The sequence below is a fragment of the Hemiscyllium ocellatum genome, chromosome 3, assembly GCF_020745735.1.
Source record: "Hemiscyllium ocellatum isolate sHemOce1 chromosome 3, sHemOce1.pat.X.cur, whole genome shotgun sequence".
Taxonomy (NCBI): Eukaryota; Metazoa; Chordata; class Chondrichthyes; order Orectolobiformes; family Hemiscylliidae; genus Hemiscyllium; species Hemiscyllium ocellatum.
Genome location: NC_083403.1, coordinates 74,130,576 through 74,153,562, shown reverse-complemented (window position 1 = coordinate 74,153,562; position 22,987 = coordinate 74,130,576). Strand labels below are relative to the sequence as shown.

Here is a 22,987-nt window from a genome sequence, read left to right as displayed (position 1 = left end):
GTTAGATGTTGAAAAGAAACAATTCAAGAAGGGTACACTGATGCATGACATCTGAGAAATTTCACAGCACAACACAAAATGTCGTCACTATGGGTTATGTAATTAAAGTACATATACCTGTGATTTTACCATCCCATGAGACACAATACTTCAACAAGTAATCAAATTACATTTTGTACTCTGCGTGCCATGGGTTAGTACCTGTTTTAGCTTTTGTGATTTCAGCTGTTTTGCCCAATGGCTGCTTTACTTTATGATACCAAGAATTGCTACAAAGTGTGAGGTAATTCGAAAGGAGTTCTTCATAGGAATCCTTTCCAAAAGCCGTAAGCACTCCCTGACAGCTAGTTGTTCAATTTTAAATGAGTATTTATATTTTAGTCCGAAAAGAATTTTTAAAAACTGGAAAAGGAAAAAGGAACTAAACATCAGACAAAATAACTCTTCAAAAGGTTTTGTAAATTTATCTACTGAGTAACTAAGCAATACAAATTGAGGAAACTTTCAAATTTGATTTCTGATTTATGGCAAATTGGATAAGTTCAACTAGTGGACCAGTGTGATGCCATTTTGATCCTCTGTACTAAATGTTCAGGACAGGAAACTGCGCAAATTCCTACTCATCAATTAGCAGTATTCCTGTGGGAAATGCCCTTTTCCTTGATTAGCTTCTATAGGTGAGATCAGGATGAGGTTCAGAGATAACATTCAAAGCTTAAGCTCATACGTGTAATGGCCCAGCCTCCACGTGAAATGTTTGGCCACCTACATAGGATCATGAATCCCTGACCTGATTTCATGGGCAATCAGGATGCTAACTGGGTGTAGTACCTTGCACCTCAATATGGTCAGAAAAGCCAGTTCTAATCAGTCAATCAGATGGAGGCAGCTCTCCAGTCACTAGGAGCTTGGACGATTGCTGGGACCCAGTCCATACACCATGAACCTCAGCACTGAAAGCCAGACAACCAGGTAAATTTGCTACGGTTGGCAACTGTGAAGTTCTTATTTTCTAGTTCACACATGAAATAATTTCCATTTTTTAAAAAAGGGTGGAAAAGTCAGAATATTGACTTAATGGTGATAAAACCATTGCATTCTTTAGTCAGTCACCCAGTAAGAGATCACTGAGGGGTGAAACAAACAGGGACGAGAAAACCAGGGGTACTTGATTTTCATGGGGCACATGGTGTCCAAAGAGGAAGCACCAACCCCCTAACTGGCAGCTAGGGTATCAGGAATTAAATGCCAGTCTTACCACATAGCCTGGGTATACCCTGCCATTAAGCACTTCAATTGGCTCAAGTGCAAATAGGCCCACATGATACTTACTCTGCGATTAGTAAAATTCCAGCTGAGGTAGGTAGACGTTGCCTTCCCCACAGTCCTCTATCCACCACACATATCAGATTGAACATACCAAGCACAAACTAGTGGCCAGTCTGCATTTGAATGGAGGAGTTGGTGGGTGTGCAAACAGAGACATTATGCAGGATTCAAAGTTCAGCTCATAGTTACAAGATGAATTACCCAAAAGGTGCCTGTCATCTGTGCAGATGTACATCAATCCACACCTAGGAGGGGATTGCAGGCAGTACAAAAGCTTGTAGTTGTAAATTGGCAAAAGGAAAACAAAATAAAAATACGTGCAACATTACTATTCCTGCCAACATTGTGTAAAAAATCCTTTCCACCTCTCTCACTCTCTACAGGCACAATGTATCACTTGATCATTCTACTAAAGTATGAGTTAGTGAAAACTAAAACATGCTCACTGCAAATTTGAGAGATAAAAACAACAATAATAGCTTAGAGGTTTCAATATGATTCAATATGGTAGATCATCACACAAAAAACAAAACCAGTCACTTAAAGAAATGTCAAAAAGAATATATGGTGGCCAACTCTTCATGCATGGACAGCACATTAATCAGAAAGAGAATGAAAATGTGGAATTGTATATAAAACATGCATTTCCAACATTGATAGCTTTTAAAAAACAAATCAAAGTAATAAAACTATTTTGATCTCACCTGTTTGGGAGCAGAAGTCTGAGATAATGTAAGCTATAGTAGAACAGTCAGAAATCAACGTCAAACAGCACAAATAGTACACTGCAGAATGCAGTAGTTGGAAAAACGCATGATTAAACATGAAGCTAGCTAATACATATACAAATATCACAGACATCAGCATAAAGCTGTCTTTGAGATATTTGTTAGGTAGGCTAGCCAGTAATATTAAAAATGATAGTAAAAGTTTCTTTCAATACATAAGAAACAAACAACAGGCAAAAGTAGACATTGGGCCACTTCAAACTGATGCTGGAAGGCCAGTGTTGGGAGATAAGGAAATGGCTGGAGAACTTAATAAGTACTTTGCGTTAGTCTTCACAGTGGAAGACAAGTAATATCCCAACAATTAAAGGGAGTCAGGAGGCTAAGTTGAGTATGGTTGCCATTACAATAGAGATAGTGCTAGAAAAGCTAAAAGGTCTTAAAATTGACAAATCTCCTGGCCCCAATGGGATACATCTTAAAGTTCTGAGGGAGGTGGCTGAGGAAACAGTGGAGGCGTTGGTTGAGATCTTTCAAAAGTCACTGGAGTCAGGGAAAGTCCCAGATGATTGGAAGATCGCTGTTGTAACCCCCTTGTTTAAGAAAGGATCAAGACAAAAGATGGAAAATTATAGGCCAAATAGCCTAAACTCGGTTGTTGGTAAAATTCTAGAATCCATCGTTAAGGATGAGGTTTCTAAATTCTTGGAAGAGCAGGGTCGGATTAGAACAACTCAACATGGATTTAGTAACGGGAGGTCGTGCCTGACAAATCTGTTAGAATTCTTTGAAGAGGTGACAAGTAGGTTAGACCAGGGAAACCCAGTGGATGTGGTCTATCTAGACTTCCAAAAGGCCTTTGATAAGGTACCACATGGGAGGCTGCTGAGTAAGGCGAGGGCCCATGGTGTTCGAGGTGAGCTACTGGCATGGATTGAGGATTGGCTGTCAGACAGAAGGCAGAGAGTTGGGATAAAAGGTTCTTTTTCGGAATGGCAGCCGGTGACAAGCAGTGTCCGGCAGGGTTCAGTTTGGGGCCGCAGCTGTTCACATTATATATTAATGATCTGGATGAAGGGACTGGGGGCATTCTAGCGAAGTTTGCTGATGAAAGCAAGTTAGATGGACAGGCAGGTAGTACTGAGGAAGTGGGGAAGCTGCAGAAGGACCTAGACAGTTTGGGAGAGTGGTCTAGGAAATGGCTGATGAAATTCAACGTGAGCAAATGTGAGGTCTTGCACTTGGGAAAAAAAGAATACAAGCATGGACTACTTTCTAAACGGTGAGAAAATTCATAAAGCCAAAGTACAAAGGGATCTGGGAGTGCTAGTCGAGAATTCTCTAAAGGTAAACATGCAGGTTGAATCCGTGATTAAGAAAGAGAATGCAATGTTGTCATTTATCTCAAGAGGGTTGGAATATAAAAGCAGCGATGTGCTACTGAGCCTTTATAAAGCTCTGGTTAGGCCCCATTTGGAGTAGTGTCCAGTTTTGGGTCCCACACCTCAGGAGGGACATACTGGCACTGGAGTGTGTTCAGCGGAGATTCACACGGATGATCCCTGGAATGGCAGGTTAACATACGAGGAACGGCTGAGGATCCTGGGATTGTATTCATTGGAGTTTAGAAGGTTAAGGGGAGATCTAATAGAAACTTACAAGATAATACATGGCTTGGAAAAGGGACATGGGGACTTCTATAAGGTCACCCCTCTACCTCCTGCGCTCCAGTGAAACATGTCATAGCCTATCCAGCCTTTACTTATAACCCTCCAGTCTTGGCAACATCGCTAACGCTTTTCTGCACTCTCTCCAGTTTAATAATACACTTCCTAAATGTGGCCTCACTGAGGTCCTATACAACCACAATATGACATCCCAACTCCTATACTCAATGGTATGAGCAATGAAGGCAAGATGCTAAATGCTTTCTTAACCACCCTGTCTACTGTGACGCAACTTTCAAAGAACTATGTACCTGAACCCTTTGGTCTCTCTGTTTGCCAGCACTACCTAAGGCACCACCTTTAATTATATAAGTCGTACCCTTGTTCATCTTATCAAAATGCAACATCATGAATTTATCCAAATTAAACTCTATGTGCCATTCCTCAGCCAATTGGCCAAATTAATCAAGATCCCTTTTGTAATCTTAGATAACCTCCTTCACAGTTGGCAATGCCATCAATTTTGGTGTCAACCATAATTTACTAACCATTTCTCCTAATTTCTCATCCAAATTGTTTATACAAATGAGAGACAACAGTGAACCCAGCACTGATCCCTGTGGAATACCACTGGTCGTAGGCCTCCAGTCTGAAAAACAACCCTCCAACATTACCCTCTGTCTCCTATAGTCAAGCTAATTTTGTATCCAACTGGCAAGCTCTCCCTGAATCCCACATGATATAACTTTACTAATCATTCTACCATGCAGAACCCCGTCAAAAGCTTTACTAAAGTCCATGTAGAAAACAGAGTCTAGGTTAGAGTGGTGCTGGAAAAGCACAGCAGGTCAAGCAGCAACTAGGGGGAGAATAAGAGCCTTTAAAGATCAATGAGGTCATCTATGTGTGAAACCATAGGAGATGGGAAAGAATGTTTCACATTAGTATTTACTGTGGAGAAAGACATGGAAGCTAGGGAACTTGGGGAAATAATTATTGATAATTTGAAAACAACCCATATTACAGAAAAAATGATAGATAAGTCTCCAGGACCTGATCAAGTTTATGTTGTGGGAAGCTAGGGAAGAAGTCACCTAGCAGAGATATTTGTGTCATTAGGGTGGCTAATGTTGTGATTTTATTTAAGAAAGACTGCAAGGAGAAACGTGAGAACTATAGATTGGTGAGTCTGACATCAGTGTGGGGATGTAGTTGGAGTGGATTCTGAGATAGAGGATTTATGTCCATTTGGGCAGGCAAGGCCTGATTAGGGATTGTTAGCACGACTTTATGCATAGGAAATTATGTCTCTCAAACTTGAGTGTGACTACAACAATAGACGAAGGTAGAGTTTTTTCTACATGGAGGCAAAACTGAGGACTGCAGATGCTGGAAACCAGAGTCTAGATTAGATTAGAGTGGTGCTGGAAAACCACAGGTCAGGCAGCATCCGAGAAGCAGGAAAATCAACATTTCGGGCAAAAGCCCTTCATCAGGAATGGAGGCTCCTTGCTGTAGATCTGTAGATGACTCTGGGTAATTCCACTTTGCTTTAAATTAAGTAGACAGAGACAAAACGTAATCTTCTGAATGAATCACAATCTTCAGTGTTAAGTGATAAGTAGAATGAAGAGACTAATGTGTGAGCTACATACAAGTATGGTAGTCAAAAGCTTTTTGCAGTCAAATCTATTGAGATAGAATTACATTTACTTTTACTTACTTCATCTCTCCTAGTTTCTTGCCAAGTGTAGAACTTACATTATTCAAAGCTGCTGAAGCTTTCTGCCCTGTGGCATTAAGAGTCTCCTGTGTTTTTTTATATCTTTTGGAAAGAAAGAAACAAAAATAAATTAAGGGTGAAAGACAATACTGAGGAGAGGAAAGTGAAGAGTTCTACAGAATCTTACTTTTTTAAAAACTTCACTATATGAAAAAGAACACAAAGTCCAGATTATCCATCTCATTTAATTGTGATGAACGTGAGTAACATGATTTTCAATGCAAACTACATGTATTCATCAGCACCAATGTAATCTCAGAAGAAAAGAAAGAAAATGCTCTGAAGAAACGACAAGTCACTTTAAGGGGAAAATAGCTCTGGAAAATACCTCACCCCCTTAAGATAGTCCAAAAGAGGTTCCAAAACAGAATAGTGACAACGAAATATGTTGCACAGTATTCTTCTTACCACTTGCATGCAATATCATTTGCTTCCAAGTCCTCATCCAGTTTCTTTACAGAGATTGCAGTGAAACCCCACTCTCTGCATATTGCAAATCTAACAGTTTGATTGCAGTTGTTCACCATTAAAGAATTAAGAACAAAAGTTCACACCTTCTGTTCTTTAAGAGTATTTTGTTGCTATTATATGTTATAAGTATGTTTATTTCAGAAAACAATTTTACCGTAAACACATAGAAGAAACAATTTAAACCTCTTAAAATCAAAAAAGTACCTTGAGCAGAACAGGAGGCTAATCACAAATTTATTGAGCAATCAGTTATTAAACTTGATCTACCTGCCCTTCCCCGGTCAGTTGTCTTAACATCTCAAGTTTACTGACATTAATATGTCTTCTCACGTGTAGCTATCTCCCATAGTAACAATGATCTACACATGGAGAAAGAAGCCTGTTGTGCTTTGCTGTAGATGAACACAAGATCTGACTGAGTATGACATCACATCAAATCTGTCTGCACTAATTTGCTATCTTGAAAAAAAAGTAAAAGGAACATCTACCCTTTATCACAGTTTTCAGTATGCTCATGCTAAATTATAAATAGGGTTGATAAACAAAAATGTTCAGAAGTGAAACAAACTCAAGTCCAAATTTGATATTTCATTTTATCATTGTTGTGTTTAGGGATTTTCAGTATTTGACCTTTGAAGAGGAAGTTGGCATAACTGATACAAAAAGGATTTAAGTTAAAACTTTCTTTCAAGAAGTAGATTCACAGGATAGCCACATGCTGAAGATACAAATCAGAAATCAGAGTAAGTAATCCAAATATCTTAGAAAAAAATTGCATTCTAAGGCCTTGTCCTTCTATGCCTGCAATGAAAGGCAGGTGTGGTCTAGGCCAGGCTACTTGAAGAGCTCTGAACTTTTGATGTGGTCAGTCATGTGTTTTGCCACTTCACCTACCAACTAGGAGAGAACAGTACATTTTTCCCCCTCCAGAGATAGTCTACATGCTAATTTGAAGTGAGAACTGTGAGAACCATGACTGTTTATTCAGTTACAGACAAAAATAAAATAGTCTAACAATTTTTATCTCAACACATCTCTCTAAAGTATTAACTAATCTGCTTTCTTAAAAACTAAGATGCCTATGAGAACTGCCCATGTACAGCCTGTCCAGAAAAATCAGGACACATTCAAACTGGCCAATTAATGCTCCATCAGTTCACTCCAAGTCATCAGCAAAGTGTGGAAGCAGTCAGTGACAGCAATTATGTCTGAGCAACTTGCTCACCAATACTCATGAAATCAGGTGGAAAATGCTCGATTAGTTAAAATCTCATCCAGAAGCTTGGTTGTGGTTGTTGGAAACCAATCTTCTCAGTCTCAGGTCAACAATGCAGGAGTTCCTGAGGATATCACGTCAAAACATCATCAGCTGTCTCATCAATTGATCATTCCTCCATCATAAACTCAACAGGACAATGTTTGCAAATGATTGTAGAGTGTTTAGTATCATTTACAACTCCTTAAATATTGGAATAAAAACAGAAAGTGTTGGAGAAACCCAGCAGGTCTGACAACACTAGAGAAAGAAACAAAGCTAACATTTTGAGCCTAATGACTCCGCTTTAGTTCTTCTCTTTACAAATCTGTCAAACTTGCTGAATTCTCCACACTTTTGTGTTTCTTTCAAATCTCCAGCACCTGCAATATTTCATTTTGTTTCCTTAAATATTGGAGCAGTCTATGGCCAAAAGCGGCAAGACCTGAAAAATATTCAGATTTGGGTTGATAAATGTCAGGAAACAAGTGCCAGGCAAGGACCGTCCCCAAGAGAAGAAAGGTAACTCTCGGCACTTCAACAGCATTACAATCACTTTCCCCTCCATCAACATCTGGGGTGTTATCACTGACCAGAAGCATAACTGGAGCAGCTATATAAATAGTATCTACAATAGCAGGGAAAGATTAGGAATTTGGCAGCAAGCAATTCTGTTCCTGAATCCCAAAGCTTACACATTATCTACAAGTCACAAGTCAGGAATAAAATAGAATATTGCCCACTTACTTGGATTGGTGAAGGTCAAATAACACTCAATTAGCTCAATACCATGCATGACACATCAGCCTGTTTGATCAGCTAATTCACCACCTATCCATCTGGTCCATCATTTTAAACATTCATCACCTCTGTCACCTGTGCATAGTGGCAGTAATGTACCATATACATGATGCACTGCAACAACTCACCAAGGCTGTTTTCACACACCTTGTAAAATGTGACTTTTACGAGCTAGAAGGACAGGTATAGTAGATGCCTGTGAACACCATCAACTTGAAGATCCCGTCCAAGTCTCAGAACATCCTGACTTGGAACTATGCTGTCATTCCTTCAACTTTTGAAATAAATATTTCTTTTATAATGAGTATACCAATGCAGATGTAATCTAATATTGAGATGCAAACGATACATAAGAATTAAACAAGGATGAACGTTGACAGTTCACACAAGACCGATAGCCATTCAATTGTGGCATGGCAACAGGACAGTCAGCTCTCAATTCATATCCAAATAGTAATATTTCATCAGCTCAAAATCAATGCAAAGTTGTGTTTACTTTCAAAAACAAACTTATTTTAAAGCAATGCTTCCATCACATTCATTTCACAAAAGTTACCTGCAACAGTTTTTAAAATATTAAATTTAAGATTTGAAATTGATATTCAGGATAATATATGCAATATCAACCTAGTATATTTCATAGTCCATTCCCAACAGGGAAATAAAGGCAACAGTGCTTTTTTTCTGTCTGGCTGATGGTTTGATGAATTTCTAACTCTAACTATTCCTATGCTTAGTTTGAAGGAAACATTGAGGTGAAATTAGATTCATTCAAAGGCACAAGGAAGTAAAATAGGTAAAACTGAATTGCAGCATGTGGCATTTATTTTATTTAGCTTAAAAATACTTTTAAAAGACATAAAATTGCAAAGGTTGCAATTTTTCCCAATCTACTCACATGAAGGAAAGTGAAGCAGACAGGTAGGTTGAAGTTTATATGACCTGCACTTATCTGCCATTTCCTTTCTCAGGTTCTTCAAATAGGTGAAAAATAGATATCTTGCGAAGTACTCATTCAACACACTATCATGTTTTAAATAAAATATTTGAAAGTAGATATGTAGATTCCAATTCTGGTATAAATCTCTCTGGATGCCAACAACCTACAGCTACTTTAACCAAGTTTGAGAATACAACAATGAGTGATGGAGAGCATTCAAATTTGGCTACTTTAATTTAATCCTTGCGATGTCCACAAATACAGCTATCTATTTTTGAGGTGGACAATTCAGGATCCAATGCAGCAAATTTACACCACCAATGTAAATGGGAGAAATGTTCATTTCAATTTTTAAGAGATGCTTTTATTAATTAGAAATTATCCAGCATCTCAAAGCACAACTTGTATCAAGCAAATAAATATTTCGATGAATCACAGCAAAGCTTTTCTTCATACAACAGCAGGAATAATGTGCACTAGCTTTAATCAAGTTGCAGCAAACTCCTCCACTCAAAAACTTACATCACAGAAGTCTGCATGTCATGCCAGCTTTTGCTCAAGTTGTGTTTTATTTCATTCAGTGGGGTAATGCCCATCTTCTGTTTTATTTCCACTAGACGCTTCTCCTTGGCACTTAGAACTTGTCTCAAGGTAGAGATTTCATCTTCTAGCTGACATTGAAAGAAAACATTTAATTCTTCATGCACATCTTCAAAATAGAAATTTCAGTAGGTTTATATTATAATCAAAGTCATAACCATCTTCTAGCCTACAGGACTTGTTGAGATAAACAAATGCATAAATTACCGAAATACTGAGTGCACTTTGCAAATCTATTAGCCCTAACCCCATAAACATTAACTGTATTGACTAGAGAAAATGTAAGTTGCAGTTTTTACTTTTTAAAATACCTACTTTTAAGTATACTTTTTTCATTAGAATTCTTGACAGGCTATTCAATTGCTGTCATTGAAAAGGCAACCTGTTTCCATGTTTTTCATCAGCAGGCCACTGCCTCCCAAGATGAATTGGAGAAAATTCTTGCTCCAAGTCCTGGATGCCAAACAAGCAATCCAATATTTCAGCAACAGTAGAAAAGTTGAAGTACCAGGAAGCTACAGTTGTGTATTGTCAACATACAGTTAATGCTATGTTTATGGGTGATGTAATATGTCGAGACTTGGAAAACACCACAGAAGCAGGAAGACCAGCCATAATTGCAGGAATACTCAGTCGATGATAAATAAGAATATAAGTGCAGTCCTATCCAGCCTGACAACAACGAAGAAGCATTGGAGGTGGTTTGTGTAGTCAACAATGTCAAAGGCAGTGGATAAACCAAAAAGGATAAGGAAGGATAGTTTACCAAAAATGCCTGCAAATCAACAAAGTTTTTTAAAAGTTTCTTCTTGATATTGGAAATGCTGCAGTTACAATGTTTCATTTGTTGTCTGAGCATCTTGTGCTGAGTGCTTATTCAGAAACACTGGTGATTTGCTCCTACAATAATGCTAGGGAACACCAGGACGCTGACACACCAATATTGAAGGGACAGGAATAAACGTCCAATTCAGCTTTCATGGGAGGAGCTTATTTCTGGAGGGATGGGGGAAGATTCAAAGGGAGAGCATTTCCTCGTAGATAGAGATAATAGGAAATCAAGTTGTATGACAGATACATAGAGATGTGCAACATCAAAACACACCCTTCAGTTCAACCACAACACGCCAATCACGTCCCCAAATTAAACTAGTCCCACTTGCCTGCACTTGCAGCAGTACTGAGTATCCCTTCAAATCTTTCCTATTCATGAATTCATCAAATGTCTTGTAAATATTATAACTCCACTTGCAACCCACGACATCCTCTGGCAGTTCATTCCACACATGAGCCATTGTGTGTATAAAAAAAAAGTTGCCACTCATGTCCTTTTTAAATTTTTCTCCTTTCGCCTTAAAAACATGCCACCTAGTTTTGAACCGCAATCCCCCACCCCCCACCAAGGGAAACGGCCCTTGCCATTCACCTTACCTATGCCCCTCACAATTTTATAAACTGCAATAAGGTCAGTCCTCAACCTCCTACACTCCAGTAAAAGAAGTCCTCATCTTTCCAGTCTATTTTTAAATCTCAAACCCTCCTTTTCTGAACTCTCTCTAGTTTAATCATATCCTTTGTATAACATGGCGATCAGAACTGCACACAGTGCACCAGAGCAGGCCTTCACTAACATGCTGTACAACCTCAACATGACATCCCAATTCCTATACTCAAAGGTCTGAGCAATGAAGGCAAGCATGCTAAACACCTTCTGAACCATACTGTCTACTTGTGATGCAAATTTCAAAGAATTATGTACCTGAACCCCTTGGTTCTACAACAGTACTCAGGGCCCTGTCATTAATTGTATAAGTTCTGTCCTACATACTGGATTAGGTTCATCCATTCTGCAGTCATATTGTACCAGTACAAATGGAATGCAGTTCAAGTCCAAAGACAAAGAGAAGATTTGAGCAAACTCCTCTGTTCTGGTGAATATCAAGCCTCTCCACTATTGCTACAGCTGCAGTTATTCAGATAAGTGGGAAGCATTTCATCAACACTCCTAAATTACAGACATGCTGAAGAGTTTCGAAAAATCAAAGTGGTGAACCAGAGTTCTCAGCACATAAATATGACTGACTCAGTTAAGCTTCTGGTCAATGATTATGCTGAAGGTGAGGGTGGCAAGAGCTTTGGGAAAGTGATCCTTTTGAAGGTCACAAGATGGCTGTGCTTTCTGCTGTTGAGATGGCCACTATCAGCAGTTTGATGATGCCAACATTATCTGTCTTTTGGACCAAGCTGGAATATTACCTATGCCCTGCTGTCATCTGATATAGGCTCCTTCATGATCAGAAGCATTGTGAATGGAGCAGTGCACTGTTCAGCTATGTGCAAAAAGATCCCTCCTCTGACATCATAAAAACAATCAGCCCGGCAAATTTTTTTTTCTCTTTATTTGTTCACGGGACGAAGGCATTGCTGACTAGGGAGTATTTATTACCCATCTGGTAGTTAAAAGTCAACCTCATTGCTGTGAGTCAGGAATCACATGTAGGCCAGACCAGGATGGTTGCTCCCTTCGTTAAAGGGCATTATTAACTAAACAGAAACCAGGAATCAAACGCAAGACACTGCAGATCCTTGTGGCTCAGCTAATCTCTGGAAAAACCCAAAAGTCATTGGGAAAAGCTTGGAAATTTGGGTATTAAGTCAATTTTGTTTTAAAGTGAATTATTTTCAATAGAATTCAAAGCAATAAATTTCATATTTTTGTGCAGTTTTGCAGATTCATTAAAGCTAGATTTATAACTATATTTTTTTCAGATTACCTTGGCCAGTTCTACACCAAGATCTTCTTTTTCTTCAGGGAGCATTCCAAGGTCAATATCAGAACCCAAGTCACTAAAACATCTGGCTTCAAGAATTGCTGTTAAAATATAAGAATATTGTTGTATTTCCTGTTTCTGTTTCAAAGGTTAGAACTAGAATTACACAATCACTCCTGAGCTACTGAATATTTTGGTATCAGGACTGAGGGTTATCAAATGTTAACTGCCATTTAACTTTTCTGCTTTACACTGACATGAGCAGCTTTGTTACTAGAAAAATTGGAAACAGAGTTACAGACTGAAATCATCATTCCTGATCTGTAGGTAGATGGAAGATTGTCAACTTATCAAACAAACATCTTGTGAACAAGCTATAAGCTTTTATCATTACATCAATATTATTCAAAATGTGTTTTTTTTTAAAACTTATAATATTTTATACTTAGACACACACAATTCCTAGGTACTGATGGATTCACCCCTGGGTTTAGATCGCTGAGGTGTAATGCACAGGGAAATTTTTACACCTCATTTTTAGGTAGCAGTGGTGTTTCTGGCAGCCTTGGTTTAAATACAAATATGGAAAAGGCAGGAGATTGGCACCAAGGATAAAGGATGAGAGAGCTAGTGCAAACACATTGGTATGAATAATCTCCTTCTGCACCATAACACATAACCTAATGCACTTTTCATTGAAAAGGCACCAATTTCTTGGCTTAATGGTAACTGTAGAGTGGGGGTATGCCATGCCATGAGTGTCTGAGTACAATTGTGCTGTGGCTGATGGTCCACTGTGCCACAAGAATGTGGAGTCTTGAGTTGCTAGATCTGGTTGAAGTCAATCCCACTGAGCATGGTGACAATGCCATATATCACAATGGAGGATATCCTCGTGAAGAATGAACTTTGCTCCACAAGGACTATGCATGGCCCCTTTTATTGATGCTCCATGCCTTCTCCTAATCCCACTTTTGCCATGTATTCACTTACCCTTTAACTTTTGATATGTGCTTAGCAAAGACTTTTACATCCCCACCTCAATGAATTTCAGGCATGTGATATTAACATCTTCTTCCAATATCTTTGTCTCTGTGCTCACTGCTTTGGACAGGAGTCCTCTCTCCATTCCATGTGACATTAGCCACCTTCATTTCTCTGCTCCCCTTACCCACTCTAATCTGCCTTCCTCTGAATTGCATGCACTCCATTCTCTCAGGTCTATCCTGACTGTGTTATCAAATCTGCCAGTAAGGATGGTGTTGTCACCTGGCTTGATGACCTCTAACTCACAGAGACTGAATGTCAACTCTTGGACACTTCTTCCTATCTCCCCTGGATCATGACTTGACCGTTAAACATGTCCTGGAAACAATAGCTTCATCTCCCCTCCACAGCTCCCTTTCTCATAATCTCCCAACCCCTGCACAACCCTCTTCTACCTTCATCCCAAAATTCACAAAAATGACTGCCCTGGCAGACCCAGCTTTTCAGTATGCCCTTGTGCCACTGAACTTATTTCTTCTCAATTTGACTCTATTTTGTCTCCAGTTATTCAGTCTCTTCCTGCTTACATTCATGGTTCTTTTGAGGCTTTATTTCAGCTCCATAATTGCCAATTTCCTGGCCTCAGCCACCCATTTTTCACCATGAATGTGCAATCCCTCTACATGTTCATTCCCCACTCGGACATTCTGAAGGTTCTCCACTTCTCTTGAAATGAGACCTGAACAGTCCAATCAACCATCTCTCTCCTTCACCTCGCTGAGCTTATTCTCAGTTTGAACAACTTCTTCAATCATTCCCACTTTCTCCAAGTCAAAAGCATGGCTATGGGTACCCATGTGGATTCCAGCTATGCCTGTGCCTTTGTGGGGTACGTGGAACATTCCTTGTTCCAGTCCGAATCAGGCCCCAACATACAACTCATTCTCTGATACACTGTTAATGTCATCATAATGTTTCCTGCTTTTATCCAGAATTGGAGAAGTTCATCAGGGCGGCATGGTGGCACAGTGGTTAGCACTGCTGCCTCTCAGCGCCAGGGACCCGGGTTCAATTTCCGCCTCGGGCAACTGCCTGTGTGGAGTTTGCACATTCTCCCCGAGTCTGCGTAGGTTTCCTCCGGATGCTCCGGTTTCCTCCCACAGTCCAAAGATGTGCAGGTTAGGTGAATTGGCCATGCTAAATTGCCCGCAGTGTTAGGTGAAGGGGTAAATGTAGGGGAATGTGTCTGGGTGGGTTGGTGTGGACTTGTTGGGCCGAAGGGCCTGTTTCCACACTATAAGTAATCTAATCTAATCAGTTTCACTTCTAATTTCTATCCTTCACTCACCAAGTCCATCACTGATTCTTCCTTTCCTTGACTTCACTATTTCCATTTCTGATGACAGGCTATATGCTAGTATTCACTGCAAACCCACCAACTTCCAGTTATCTTGACTATATACACTCAAAACCTGGTTCCTGCAAGGATTCCATTCCACTCTCCCAAATTCTTCATTGCACCTTTACTGATGACACCTTCCACTGGAATACCTACAGCATCATCCCCTTTTACCCCATAGGCAAGAGCTCTTGGCCAGGTCTAACCCATTTCCTGTTTTTCTGTCCTCACACTTGCCCCTCCTTTCCAGAACAAGTACAAGGTTCTCCTTGTTCTCACTTCCAATCCCACCAGTCTCCACGTTCACCTTTCATTTCCTTTCCCTCCTGTCAATATTCCATATGGACTTCTCTCTGTGACACTCTTCTACACTCCTCCATCATTCCTTATACTTCCTCATTCTCCCAAGGCACTTTCCTATGCAATTGCAGAAGGTGCAACACTTGCCCTTTTACCTCCTCCTTTCTTAGTGCTTAAGGCCCCAAATACATTGTCCCACTGAAGCAGTGGTTTACTTGTACTTTTTTTCAATGTAGCCTACTGCATTTGATGCTCACAAAGTAGTCACTTTTAGATTGTTAAATTGCTGAGACCAAATGCAGCCCAAGTGACCATTTGTGGAACTCTTCTGCTCTGTGTGTAAGATGATCCCTATCTTCCAAGTGCTTGCCACTTCAATAAACCATATTGTTTTCATACTAACATTTCTGTCCTTAGTCCATTGCAGTATTCCAATGAAGCTCAAGGAACAAAACCTTATTTTCCACTTAGTCACTTTATAACCATCAGGACCCTCCGCAGCAACCCACCACCCAGGCCCTTCCAGTGCATTTTGTTTGTCTCTTTTTGCTCAGCAGAGCTGATTTACGTTCTCGTAATCAAATGTATTGAGATGTCTTACATCTCAATATTTCCATTATTAATACTCCCTTTCTCTTTTGCTCTGGGCACCCTCACCATTTGTTCCATCTGCTTCTCCTCCCACTTTGTCAATAACATAAACACCATCATTTTCTAACCTACTTCAGCGTAGTCAAAAAATGTGTTTGGGCTTGAAACATTAACTCTCCACAAAAGCAGCCAAAGTTTCCCTTGTATTTATTTCAGATGTCCAGTATCTGGCATATTTCACTTTTATTATGTTGGTAAGAATGCCTTTGACAAGGCTGAAATCTATCCTGTTTAATTGCTTTTTTGATGCTTTTAACAAGCTTGATACATCTGAGCATTTCCGAGACAATGTCTAGAGGAGTCCAGACCTACATGAGAGCCCGGAAAGGAAAGCAGTTTTCTATGCCTTAAGGAATTCCCAGGTGAATAGGTTATTTTTTAATAAGAATTTAATAAAATTGACATAGTCATCATTAGAATTTTAATTCCAAGTCTTTTACTGAATTCAATTTTTACCACGTGCTCTGGTAGGAATCGAACCAGAGTCCCCAGAATACTATTTTTGGGTCTCTGGATTGCTAGTCCAATAACAATATCACAACACTATTGTCTCCCAACTAGTAATGTAATTCCAAACTCAGAACTCAGCATCTGAATCATCTATATGATAAGATTGTAGATATACAATCCACTGAACACAAAAAAAATACTTCAGCCAGAAGTTTCTTGTGCACTTTTACATGATGGCTCCATGTGTTTGAGGTACACAGGAAAGCAAATATTTAGTGCTTACTGAACTGTTCTGTAACTGCAACCTGAGAGAGAACTGAGATAGAAAGAGTAAAGAAAAGCAGAAATGAATACAAACATTACAAAGATAAAATAATCTGTTTAAAAATTAAGTAAACTCAAGACAGTCTCAGAAAATATAAACAAATTTCTTCTCTTCTGATTGCTGTATTTAGACCAGTGATTATACACATTTTGAAATACAGACAACCAGGAGCCAACTGATTTTTCACCTAACCCTACCATTAGATTGGTGTAAACAACTCTACTATAATTTAAACATGTGATTTACAATCGTACTTGGTTACAGTAGCAGGTCCTTGTGTGACACTGCTAAGGTTTTATTTCTTTTGAGGTTGGAGTTAAGGTCAATAACTATAGTACAACAAGCAGTTTTACCTTGAGTCTTAACTGAACTACCCTAATTCCCAATCATTTTAGAGCATCCTTAGTCTAACACTGGAGTATGAAGTTGCGAAAGTATTCTACTGCCTAAACACAATTATGCTTAAAGAATATAATTTATTTTGTCACAGTTTCAAACTGAAAACCATACTGTAAAGAATCCACAATGGCTACTTCCAAAGTATCTTAATTAATAAATCCTAACAAACTGGAGAGAAGCAAGCCTCAAGACTGACAAAACTTATACATTTTCACTTGCATACATATGCACTTTTTCTTGCAAAACAGTGATTAGCTTCAAAAGAAATACATAAACTATACAGCACTTTGGGAAGTCTTAAAACCATGAAAAGCACTATGCTAAACAATTTCTTCTTTTGAAAAATCAAATTAACTATTTCCTTTCCAAATGCCTTTGGAGCTGAGGTGCTTACTTTAAATTTAAACGGTTTAAACCCTTTGTGCCAGTACATTTGGTGCAACGTTTCAAGATTCATCCAACTATGGTGATAAAAGCAGTTCATTCAGTAATGCATCCTGAAACAAACCACGAATAGAAACTGCTGGAGAAACTTAGCGGGTCTGGCAGCATCTATACAGAGAAAATCACAGTTTCGAGAAGACTGGAAACGAATGCTGCTTGACCTGCCGAGTTTCACCAGCAATTTTTCTTGGTTTCAGATGTCCAGCCTCCATGGTTTTTTGTTAATTCAGTTTCCCCTCTGTCCAAACCATGGGGACAGGGAAACCGATCCACAAGGTAACCGCATCTCCTGGTACTCAGTTTAGTTAATATTGCTGGTCATATCTAATCAGAAATTAAGTTTCCCCAAGTCAAACATTCAATGCTAAATTAGAAACACGTCTGATTTAAACTGAGCAGTGACTCCAGCTCAATGACATTGACAAGGCATTCTCATAAGGTTTTGGAATGATGCAAAAGAAATCGTTGGGAAATTTAACGACACTACTTTTAGGAAAGTTTCGCTATTCCCCTTTCTCCTGTGGCTGTATTGAGGATATGGAGGCGAACCCTTACCTCCCTCATTAAGCTCCATTAGACTCCTTCTCAATCCTGATCTGCTGGGAGTTCACACCTGCACTCCGCTCCACCTTCAGGATAGAGGACTCGCACTCTCATCCGATACAGCAGCGACCCCACTGGCTGGAGGACTCGCACTCTCATCCGATACAGCAGCGACCCCACTGGCTGGAGGACTCGCACTCTCATCCGATACAGCAGCGACCCCACTGGCTGGAGGACTCGCACTCTCATCCGATACAGCAGCGACCCCACTGGCTGGAGGACTCGCACTCTCATCCCAAACAGCAACGACCCCGCTTGGCTGGAGGACTCGCACTCTCATCCGATACAGCAGCGACCCCACTGGCTGGAGGACTCGCACTCTCATCCGATACAGCAGCGACCCCGCTTGGCTGGAGGATTCGCACTCTCATCCGATACCGCAGCGACTCCACTGGCTGGAGGAGTCGCACTCTTCTCCAATGTAACAAAAACTCCGCTAGCAGGATTCGCACTCTCATCCATTACAGCAGCAACCCCGCTGGCTGGAGAACTCACATTCACATCCAACGCAACACTCCAATATTTTCCCCAATGATATAGATTAAAATTACACATCACCAGGCTTTAATTCAACAGGTTTATTTGGAAGCACTAGCTTCAACACACAGATATAGTTCAACCAGCTCATTTTAAAAAAAATTCAAAACTATACTTTATTCAAAAAACCATCTATAAGTACATACAAATGTTCAAAATCAGTTCTGTAGTCTTTGCAGAGAAAAAGCAAAACATTAGAATTTTGACATCTCTCAGAGCTTCTTGACAGTTGCAAAAAACAAAAGCATTTTCTACTAATCCAAGAAACTATTTATGTTCGTTTGGAGGCACCTGAACGATCTGACAACTGAATGGATCTTCATTATACTTTGACAGAATTAGTGGTCTTTCCCCGTTGCACCTTAGCAGTAGAAGCCCAAAGTTTTAGGGCATCCCTCAGCATGTAGTTCTGGACGTTGAAAAGCCTGCAATAATTGGTTCAGGTCAACTCTATATACTAGAAGACCAATAGATTTTGGGCAGATCAAACAATGTATTTCAAAAAATCAATGGGCCTCCAGGCTCAGTCAAGGTTGGTCTCTATGTTTGTCCTGGGGAACAGCCTGTTGAGCACAAATCCTACACAATGAAGCTGCTCAGGATGAATGACGATGAAAACCGCTGCATCTCTCTTTAAACCTCTTTGCAAAAGCACATTCCAGAAGAAGATGTGTTGTAATTGCTTCAAGGCACTGTGAGTTGGCACACACAGACTGGGCGTGCATGAAGAATCTGACAGGCAGTGCCCTTCTCGTCACCAGGCAAGCTACTTCTTGGTGCTTGTTGGGAAGTTCTGAAGATGAGACATTCTGCCAAATGACTTTGACAGTCTCAGGGTACCACACAATAGGATCAACCTCTCCTTTTCTTGCAGAGTCTCGAGAACATTACGTGATGATCATTTTCTGATGGACTTGTGGCCAGTTATTTTTCTTTGTAAATTTCTCTGTGAAGGACAGGTGATATGGAATAGCCCAACGACACCACTACACTAAGGCCAAGCCCATCCTTCACACCGAGGACAGGTAGAAACTCGGTATGTGGTGGCATGTGATGTTTGTGTACCGAGGGCTTGTACATACAGCTTGATGCAACCATGTCCAAATGTGGCCATCAGGATGGTAGCAACATTTGGTATGTTCTACCCCCATTGTCCAGAGCATTATACATGGTGTCCCTGTAGACACAGTCCATGTTTGACCACCAGATGAAGTGGAAAATGGCTCGGGTGACTGCAGTGATGCAAGCTTGGGGAATGTGCCACATACAAAACCACCGAAAGTATCTCAAACCTGCTAGTCAGATTTTTACCCATAAAAGAGAGGGAACGGTATTCCAATCTGTCCAGTTTCTGACTCATTTTGGCAATACACTCATAGTGATAGTCATAGAGATGTACAGCATGGAAACAGACCCTTTGCTCTAACCCCTTCTCCCAAATGTTTTGCACATGCCCCAGTCCATCTGAACCATATTCCCAGTACCTCCAGATAATCTGACCTGACGATGAAGGAGGTAAAGGGGTGGTTTGCCTAGTTCCCAAAGAACATGGCCTCGTTCTTGCTTTAATTTACCTTGGCTCCTGAGGCCAGTTCAAACTCACCACAGATGCTCCTAAGTCTGTGCACTGACAGCGGATCCAAGCAGAAAATGAAATAATGAATTATGTACAGAGAGGCATTGACCTGCAGGCCTCCATTGCCCCAAATAGTCATCCATTGCAGGCTTGTATCCTTCTTGATGGACTCAGGAAAAGGCTCTAGACAACACACACCAGAGATAATACTCAACTCCACTATCCTGTTTTTTTCCCTCTAACTCATGATTCCCTTACTGATTAACAATCTGCCTGTTTCAGTCTTAAATGTAATTAATGATCTAACCTTGATAGCCCTCTGCAGTAAAGAATTCCACAGGTTCACCACCATCTGATGGCTTAAATTTCTCCTCACCCCGGGATTTATGTGCACCACCACTTATTGTGAGAATAGGTCATAGATTTTCCCTTAAGGGGAAACAACATTTCTACACATATCCAATAAAGTACCCTAAGAATCTTGCATGTTGTAATAAAATGACTTCTCATTCTTCTGAATTCCAATGTGTACAAGCCCAACCTGCTCAATCTCTCCTCATAAAACAGTACCTGGTGTCAGCCTCGTCTCTGCACTGTCTCCAGTGCTGGTATGTCAGTTAATCTATTGCTTACACCAGTTTTAACAATAGGAGGTCGTATGACCAAATTGATTGAATTTCTCAAAGCAGTGACCCACTGTGTACAGGAAGGCAATACAGTTGATGTGGTCTACTTAGGTTTCAGCAAATCTTTGATGGGAAATTGGCAGAGAAGATAAGAGCTGATAGGATCCAAGCAAATCTGACTAGTTGGATCCAGAATTTTCTGAGGAGCAGGAAGCATAGGATAATGGTCGAGGGATGTTTTTGTACTGGAGGAAGGTTCCACAGTGATCAGTGTAGGGACCTTTGCTGTTTGTGGTTTAATGTAAATGGTTCAGACTTGAATATGCAAGGGTTGATCAGTAAATTCATAGATGAAATGAATTGATAGGGTGACAAATTGTGAGGATGATCACCTTGACTACAGGAGTATATAGATGGGCTGGTCAGATGGGCTGATCAGTGGCAAATAGAATTCAATCTGGCTAAGTGTGAGATGATGAACTTGAGCAGGTCAAACAAGGCTCGGGAATCTATGATGATTGACAGGACCTTGTGAAGCACAAATGAGACATCGTGGTGTGCATGCTGACTGGTTCCTTAAGGTAGATAATGTGGTTAAGATGCAACATATCCTACAACCTGCAACACAATATTGATGAGGATGAGCACCACACCTTCACTATGCCTCCACTTCTCACTTTTAAACAACCACTAAACCTTAAACAGACCATTGTTCACAGCAAACTGCCTCGCCTTCAGGACAACATTGACTACAACACCATAAAATCCTATCATGCCAACCGCTGCAAGACGTGTCAGAGTGTTGACATGGATACTACCATTACACATGGGGATACCACCAACCATGTACACAGCAGGTACTCATGTGACTTGTTCAATGTTGTCTGTTTCATACACTGCAGGCAAGGATGCCCCAAGGTACATTGGTGAGACCACGCAGAAGCTATGACAATGGATGAATGGACGCAGTGTAACAATCACCACCAACGTCCCCTCCCAGTCAAGGAACACTTCAGCAGTCAGGGACATTTGGCGTTGGATCTTCGGGTGACCATCCTCCAAGGCGGTTTTTGGGATACACAACAACACAAAATGGCCAAGCAGAGACTGATAGGAGAAAGTGAGGACTGCAGATGCTGGATATCAGAGCTGAAAATGTGTTGCTGGAAAAGCGCAGCAGGTCAGGCAGCATCCAAGGAGCAGGAGAATCGATGATTCGGGTATGAGCCCTTCTTCAGGAATGAGGAAAGTGTGCCAAGCAGGCCAAGATAAAAGGTAGGGAGGAGGGACTTGGGGGAGGGGCATTGGAAATGCGATAGGTAGAAGGAGGTCAAGGTGAGGGTGGTAGGCCGGAGTGGGGATGGGGGCAGAGAGGTCAGGAAGAAGATTGCTGGTTGGGAAGGTGGTGCTGAGTTTGAGGGTTGGGACTGAGACAAGGTGGGGGGAGGGGAAATGAGGAAACTGGAGAAATCTGAGCTCATCCCTGGTGGTTGGAGGGTTCCTAGGCGGAAGATGAGGCGCTCTTCCTCCAGCTGTCGTGTTGCTAAGGTCTGGCGATGGAGGAGTCCAGGGATCTGCATGTCCTTGGTGGAGTGGGAGGGGGAGTTGAAGTGTTGAGCCACGGGGTGGTTGGGTTGGTTGGTCCGGGTGTTCCAGAGGTGTTCTCTGAAACGTTCCACAAATAGGTGGCCTGTCTCCCCAATATAGAGGAGGCCACATCGGGTGCAGCGGAGGCAGTAAATAATGTGTGTGGAGGTGCAGGTGAATTTGAGACAGATATGGAAGGATCCCTTGGGGCCTTGGAGGGAAGTAAGGGAGGAGGTGTGGGTGCAAGTTTTGCCTTTCTTGCAGTTCCAGGGGAAGGTGCCAGGAGTCAAGGTTGGGTTGGTGGGGGGGGGGGGGGTGGACCTGACGAGGGTGTCACGGAGGGAGTGGTCTTTTCTGAACGCTGATAGGGGAGGGGAGGCAAATATATCCTTGATGGTGGGGTCCGTTTGGAGGTGGCGGAAATGACGACGGATGATATGATGTATATGGAGGTTGGTGGAGTGGTAGGTGAGGACCAGTGGGGTTCTGTACTGGTGGCGATTGGAGGGGCGAGGCTCAAGGGTGGAGGAGCGGGAAGTGGAGGAGATGTGATGGAGAGCATCGTCGATCATGTCTGTGGGGAAATTGTGGTCTTTGAAGAAGGAAGCCATCTGGGTTGTTCAGTATTGGAACTGGTCCTCCTGGGAGCAGATGCGGCGGAGACGAAGGAATTGGGAATTTGGGATGGCATTTTTACAGGGGTCAGGGTGGGAGGAGGTGTAGTCTAGGTAGCTGTGGGAGTCAGTCCGTGTTGATTC

At 41.0% G+C, this 22,987-nt stretch overlaps 1 protein-coding gene across 2 annotated transcripts in view; it reads right to left on the bottom strand.

The window, feature by feature from the left end:
- Positions 1-17,941, bottom strand: part of tpd52l1 (tpd52 like 1) — a 32,489-nt gene extending 14,548 nt beyond the window's left edge. Inside the window, exons 1-4 of one of the 2 annotated variants that reach the window (XM_060821203.1) lie at positions 17,856-17,941; positions 12,349-12,446; positions 9,497-9,645; positions 5,448-5,549 (exon numbers count right to left, since the gene is read on the bottom strand). In XM_060821203.1, the coding sequence (XP_060677186.1) occupies positions 5,448-5,549; positions 9,497-9,645; positions 12,349-12,446; positions 17,856-17,874 (368 nt within the window). In that variant the 5' untranslated portion in view covers positions 17,875-17,941. Of the gene's footprint in view, positions 1-5,443; positions 5,550-9,496; positions 9,646-12,348; positions 12,447-17,855 lie in introns of those variants that run through there. The other variant, XM_060821204.1, reaches the window with a different exon arrangement.
- Positions 17,942-22,987: the final 5,046 nt, after the last annotated feature.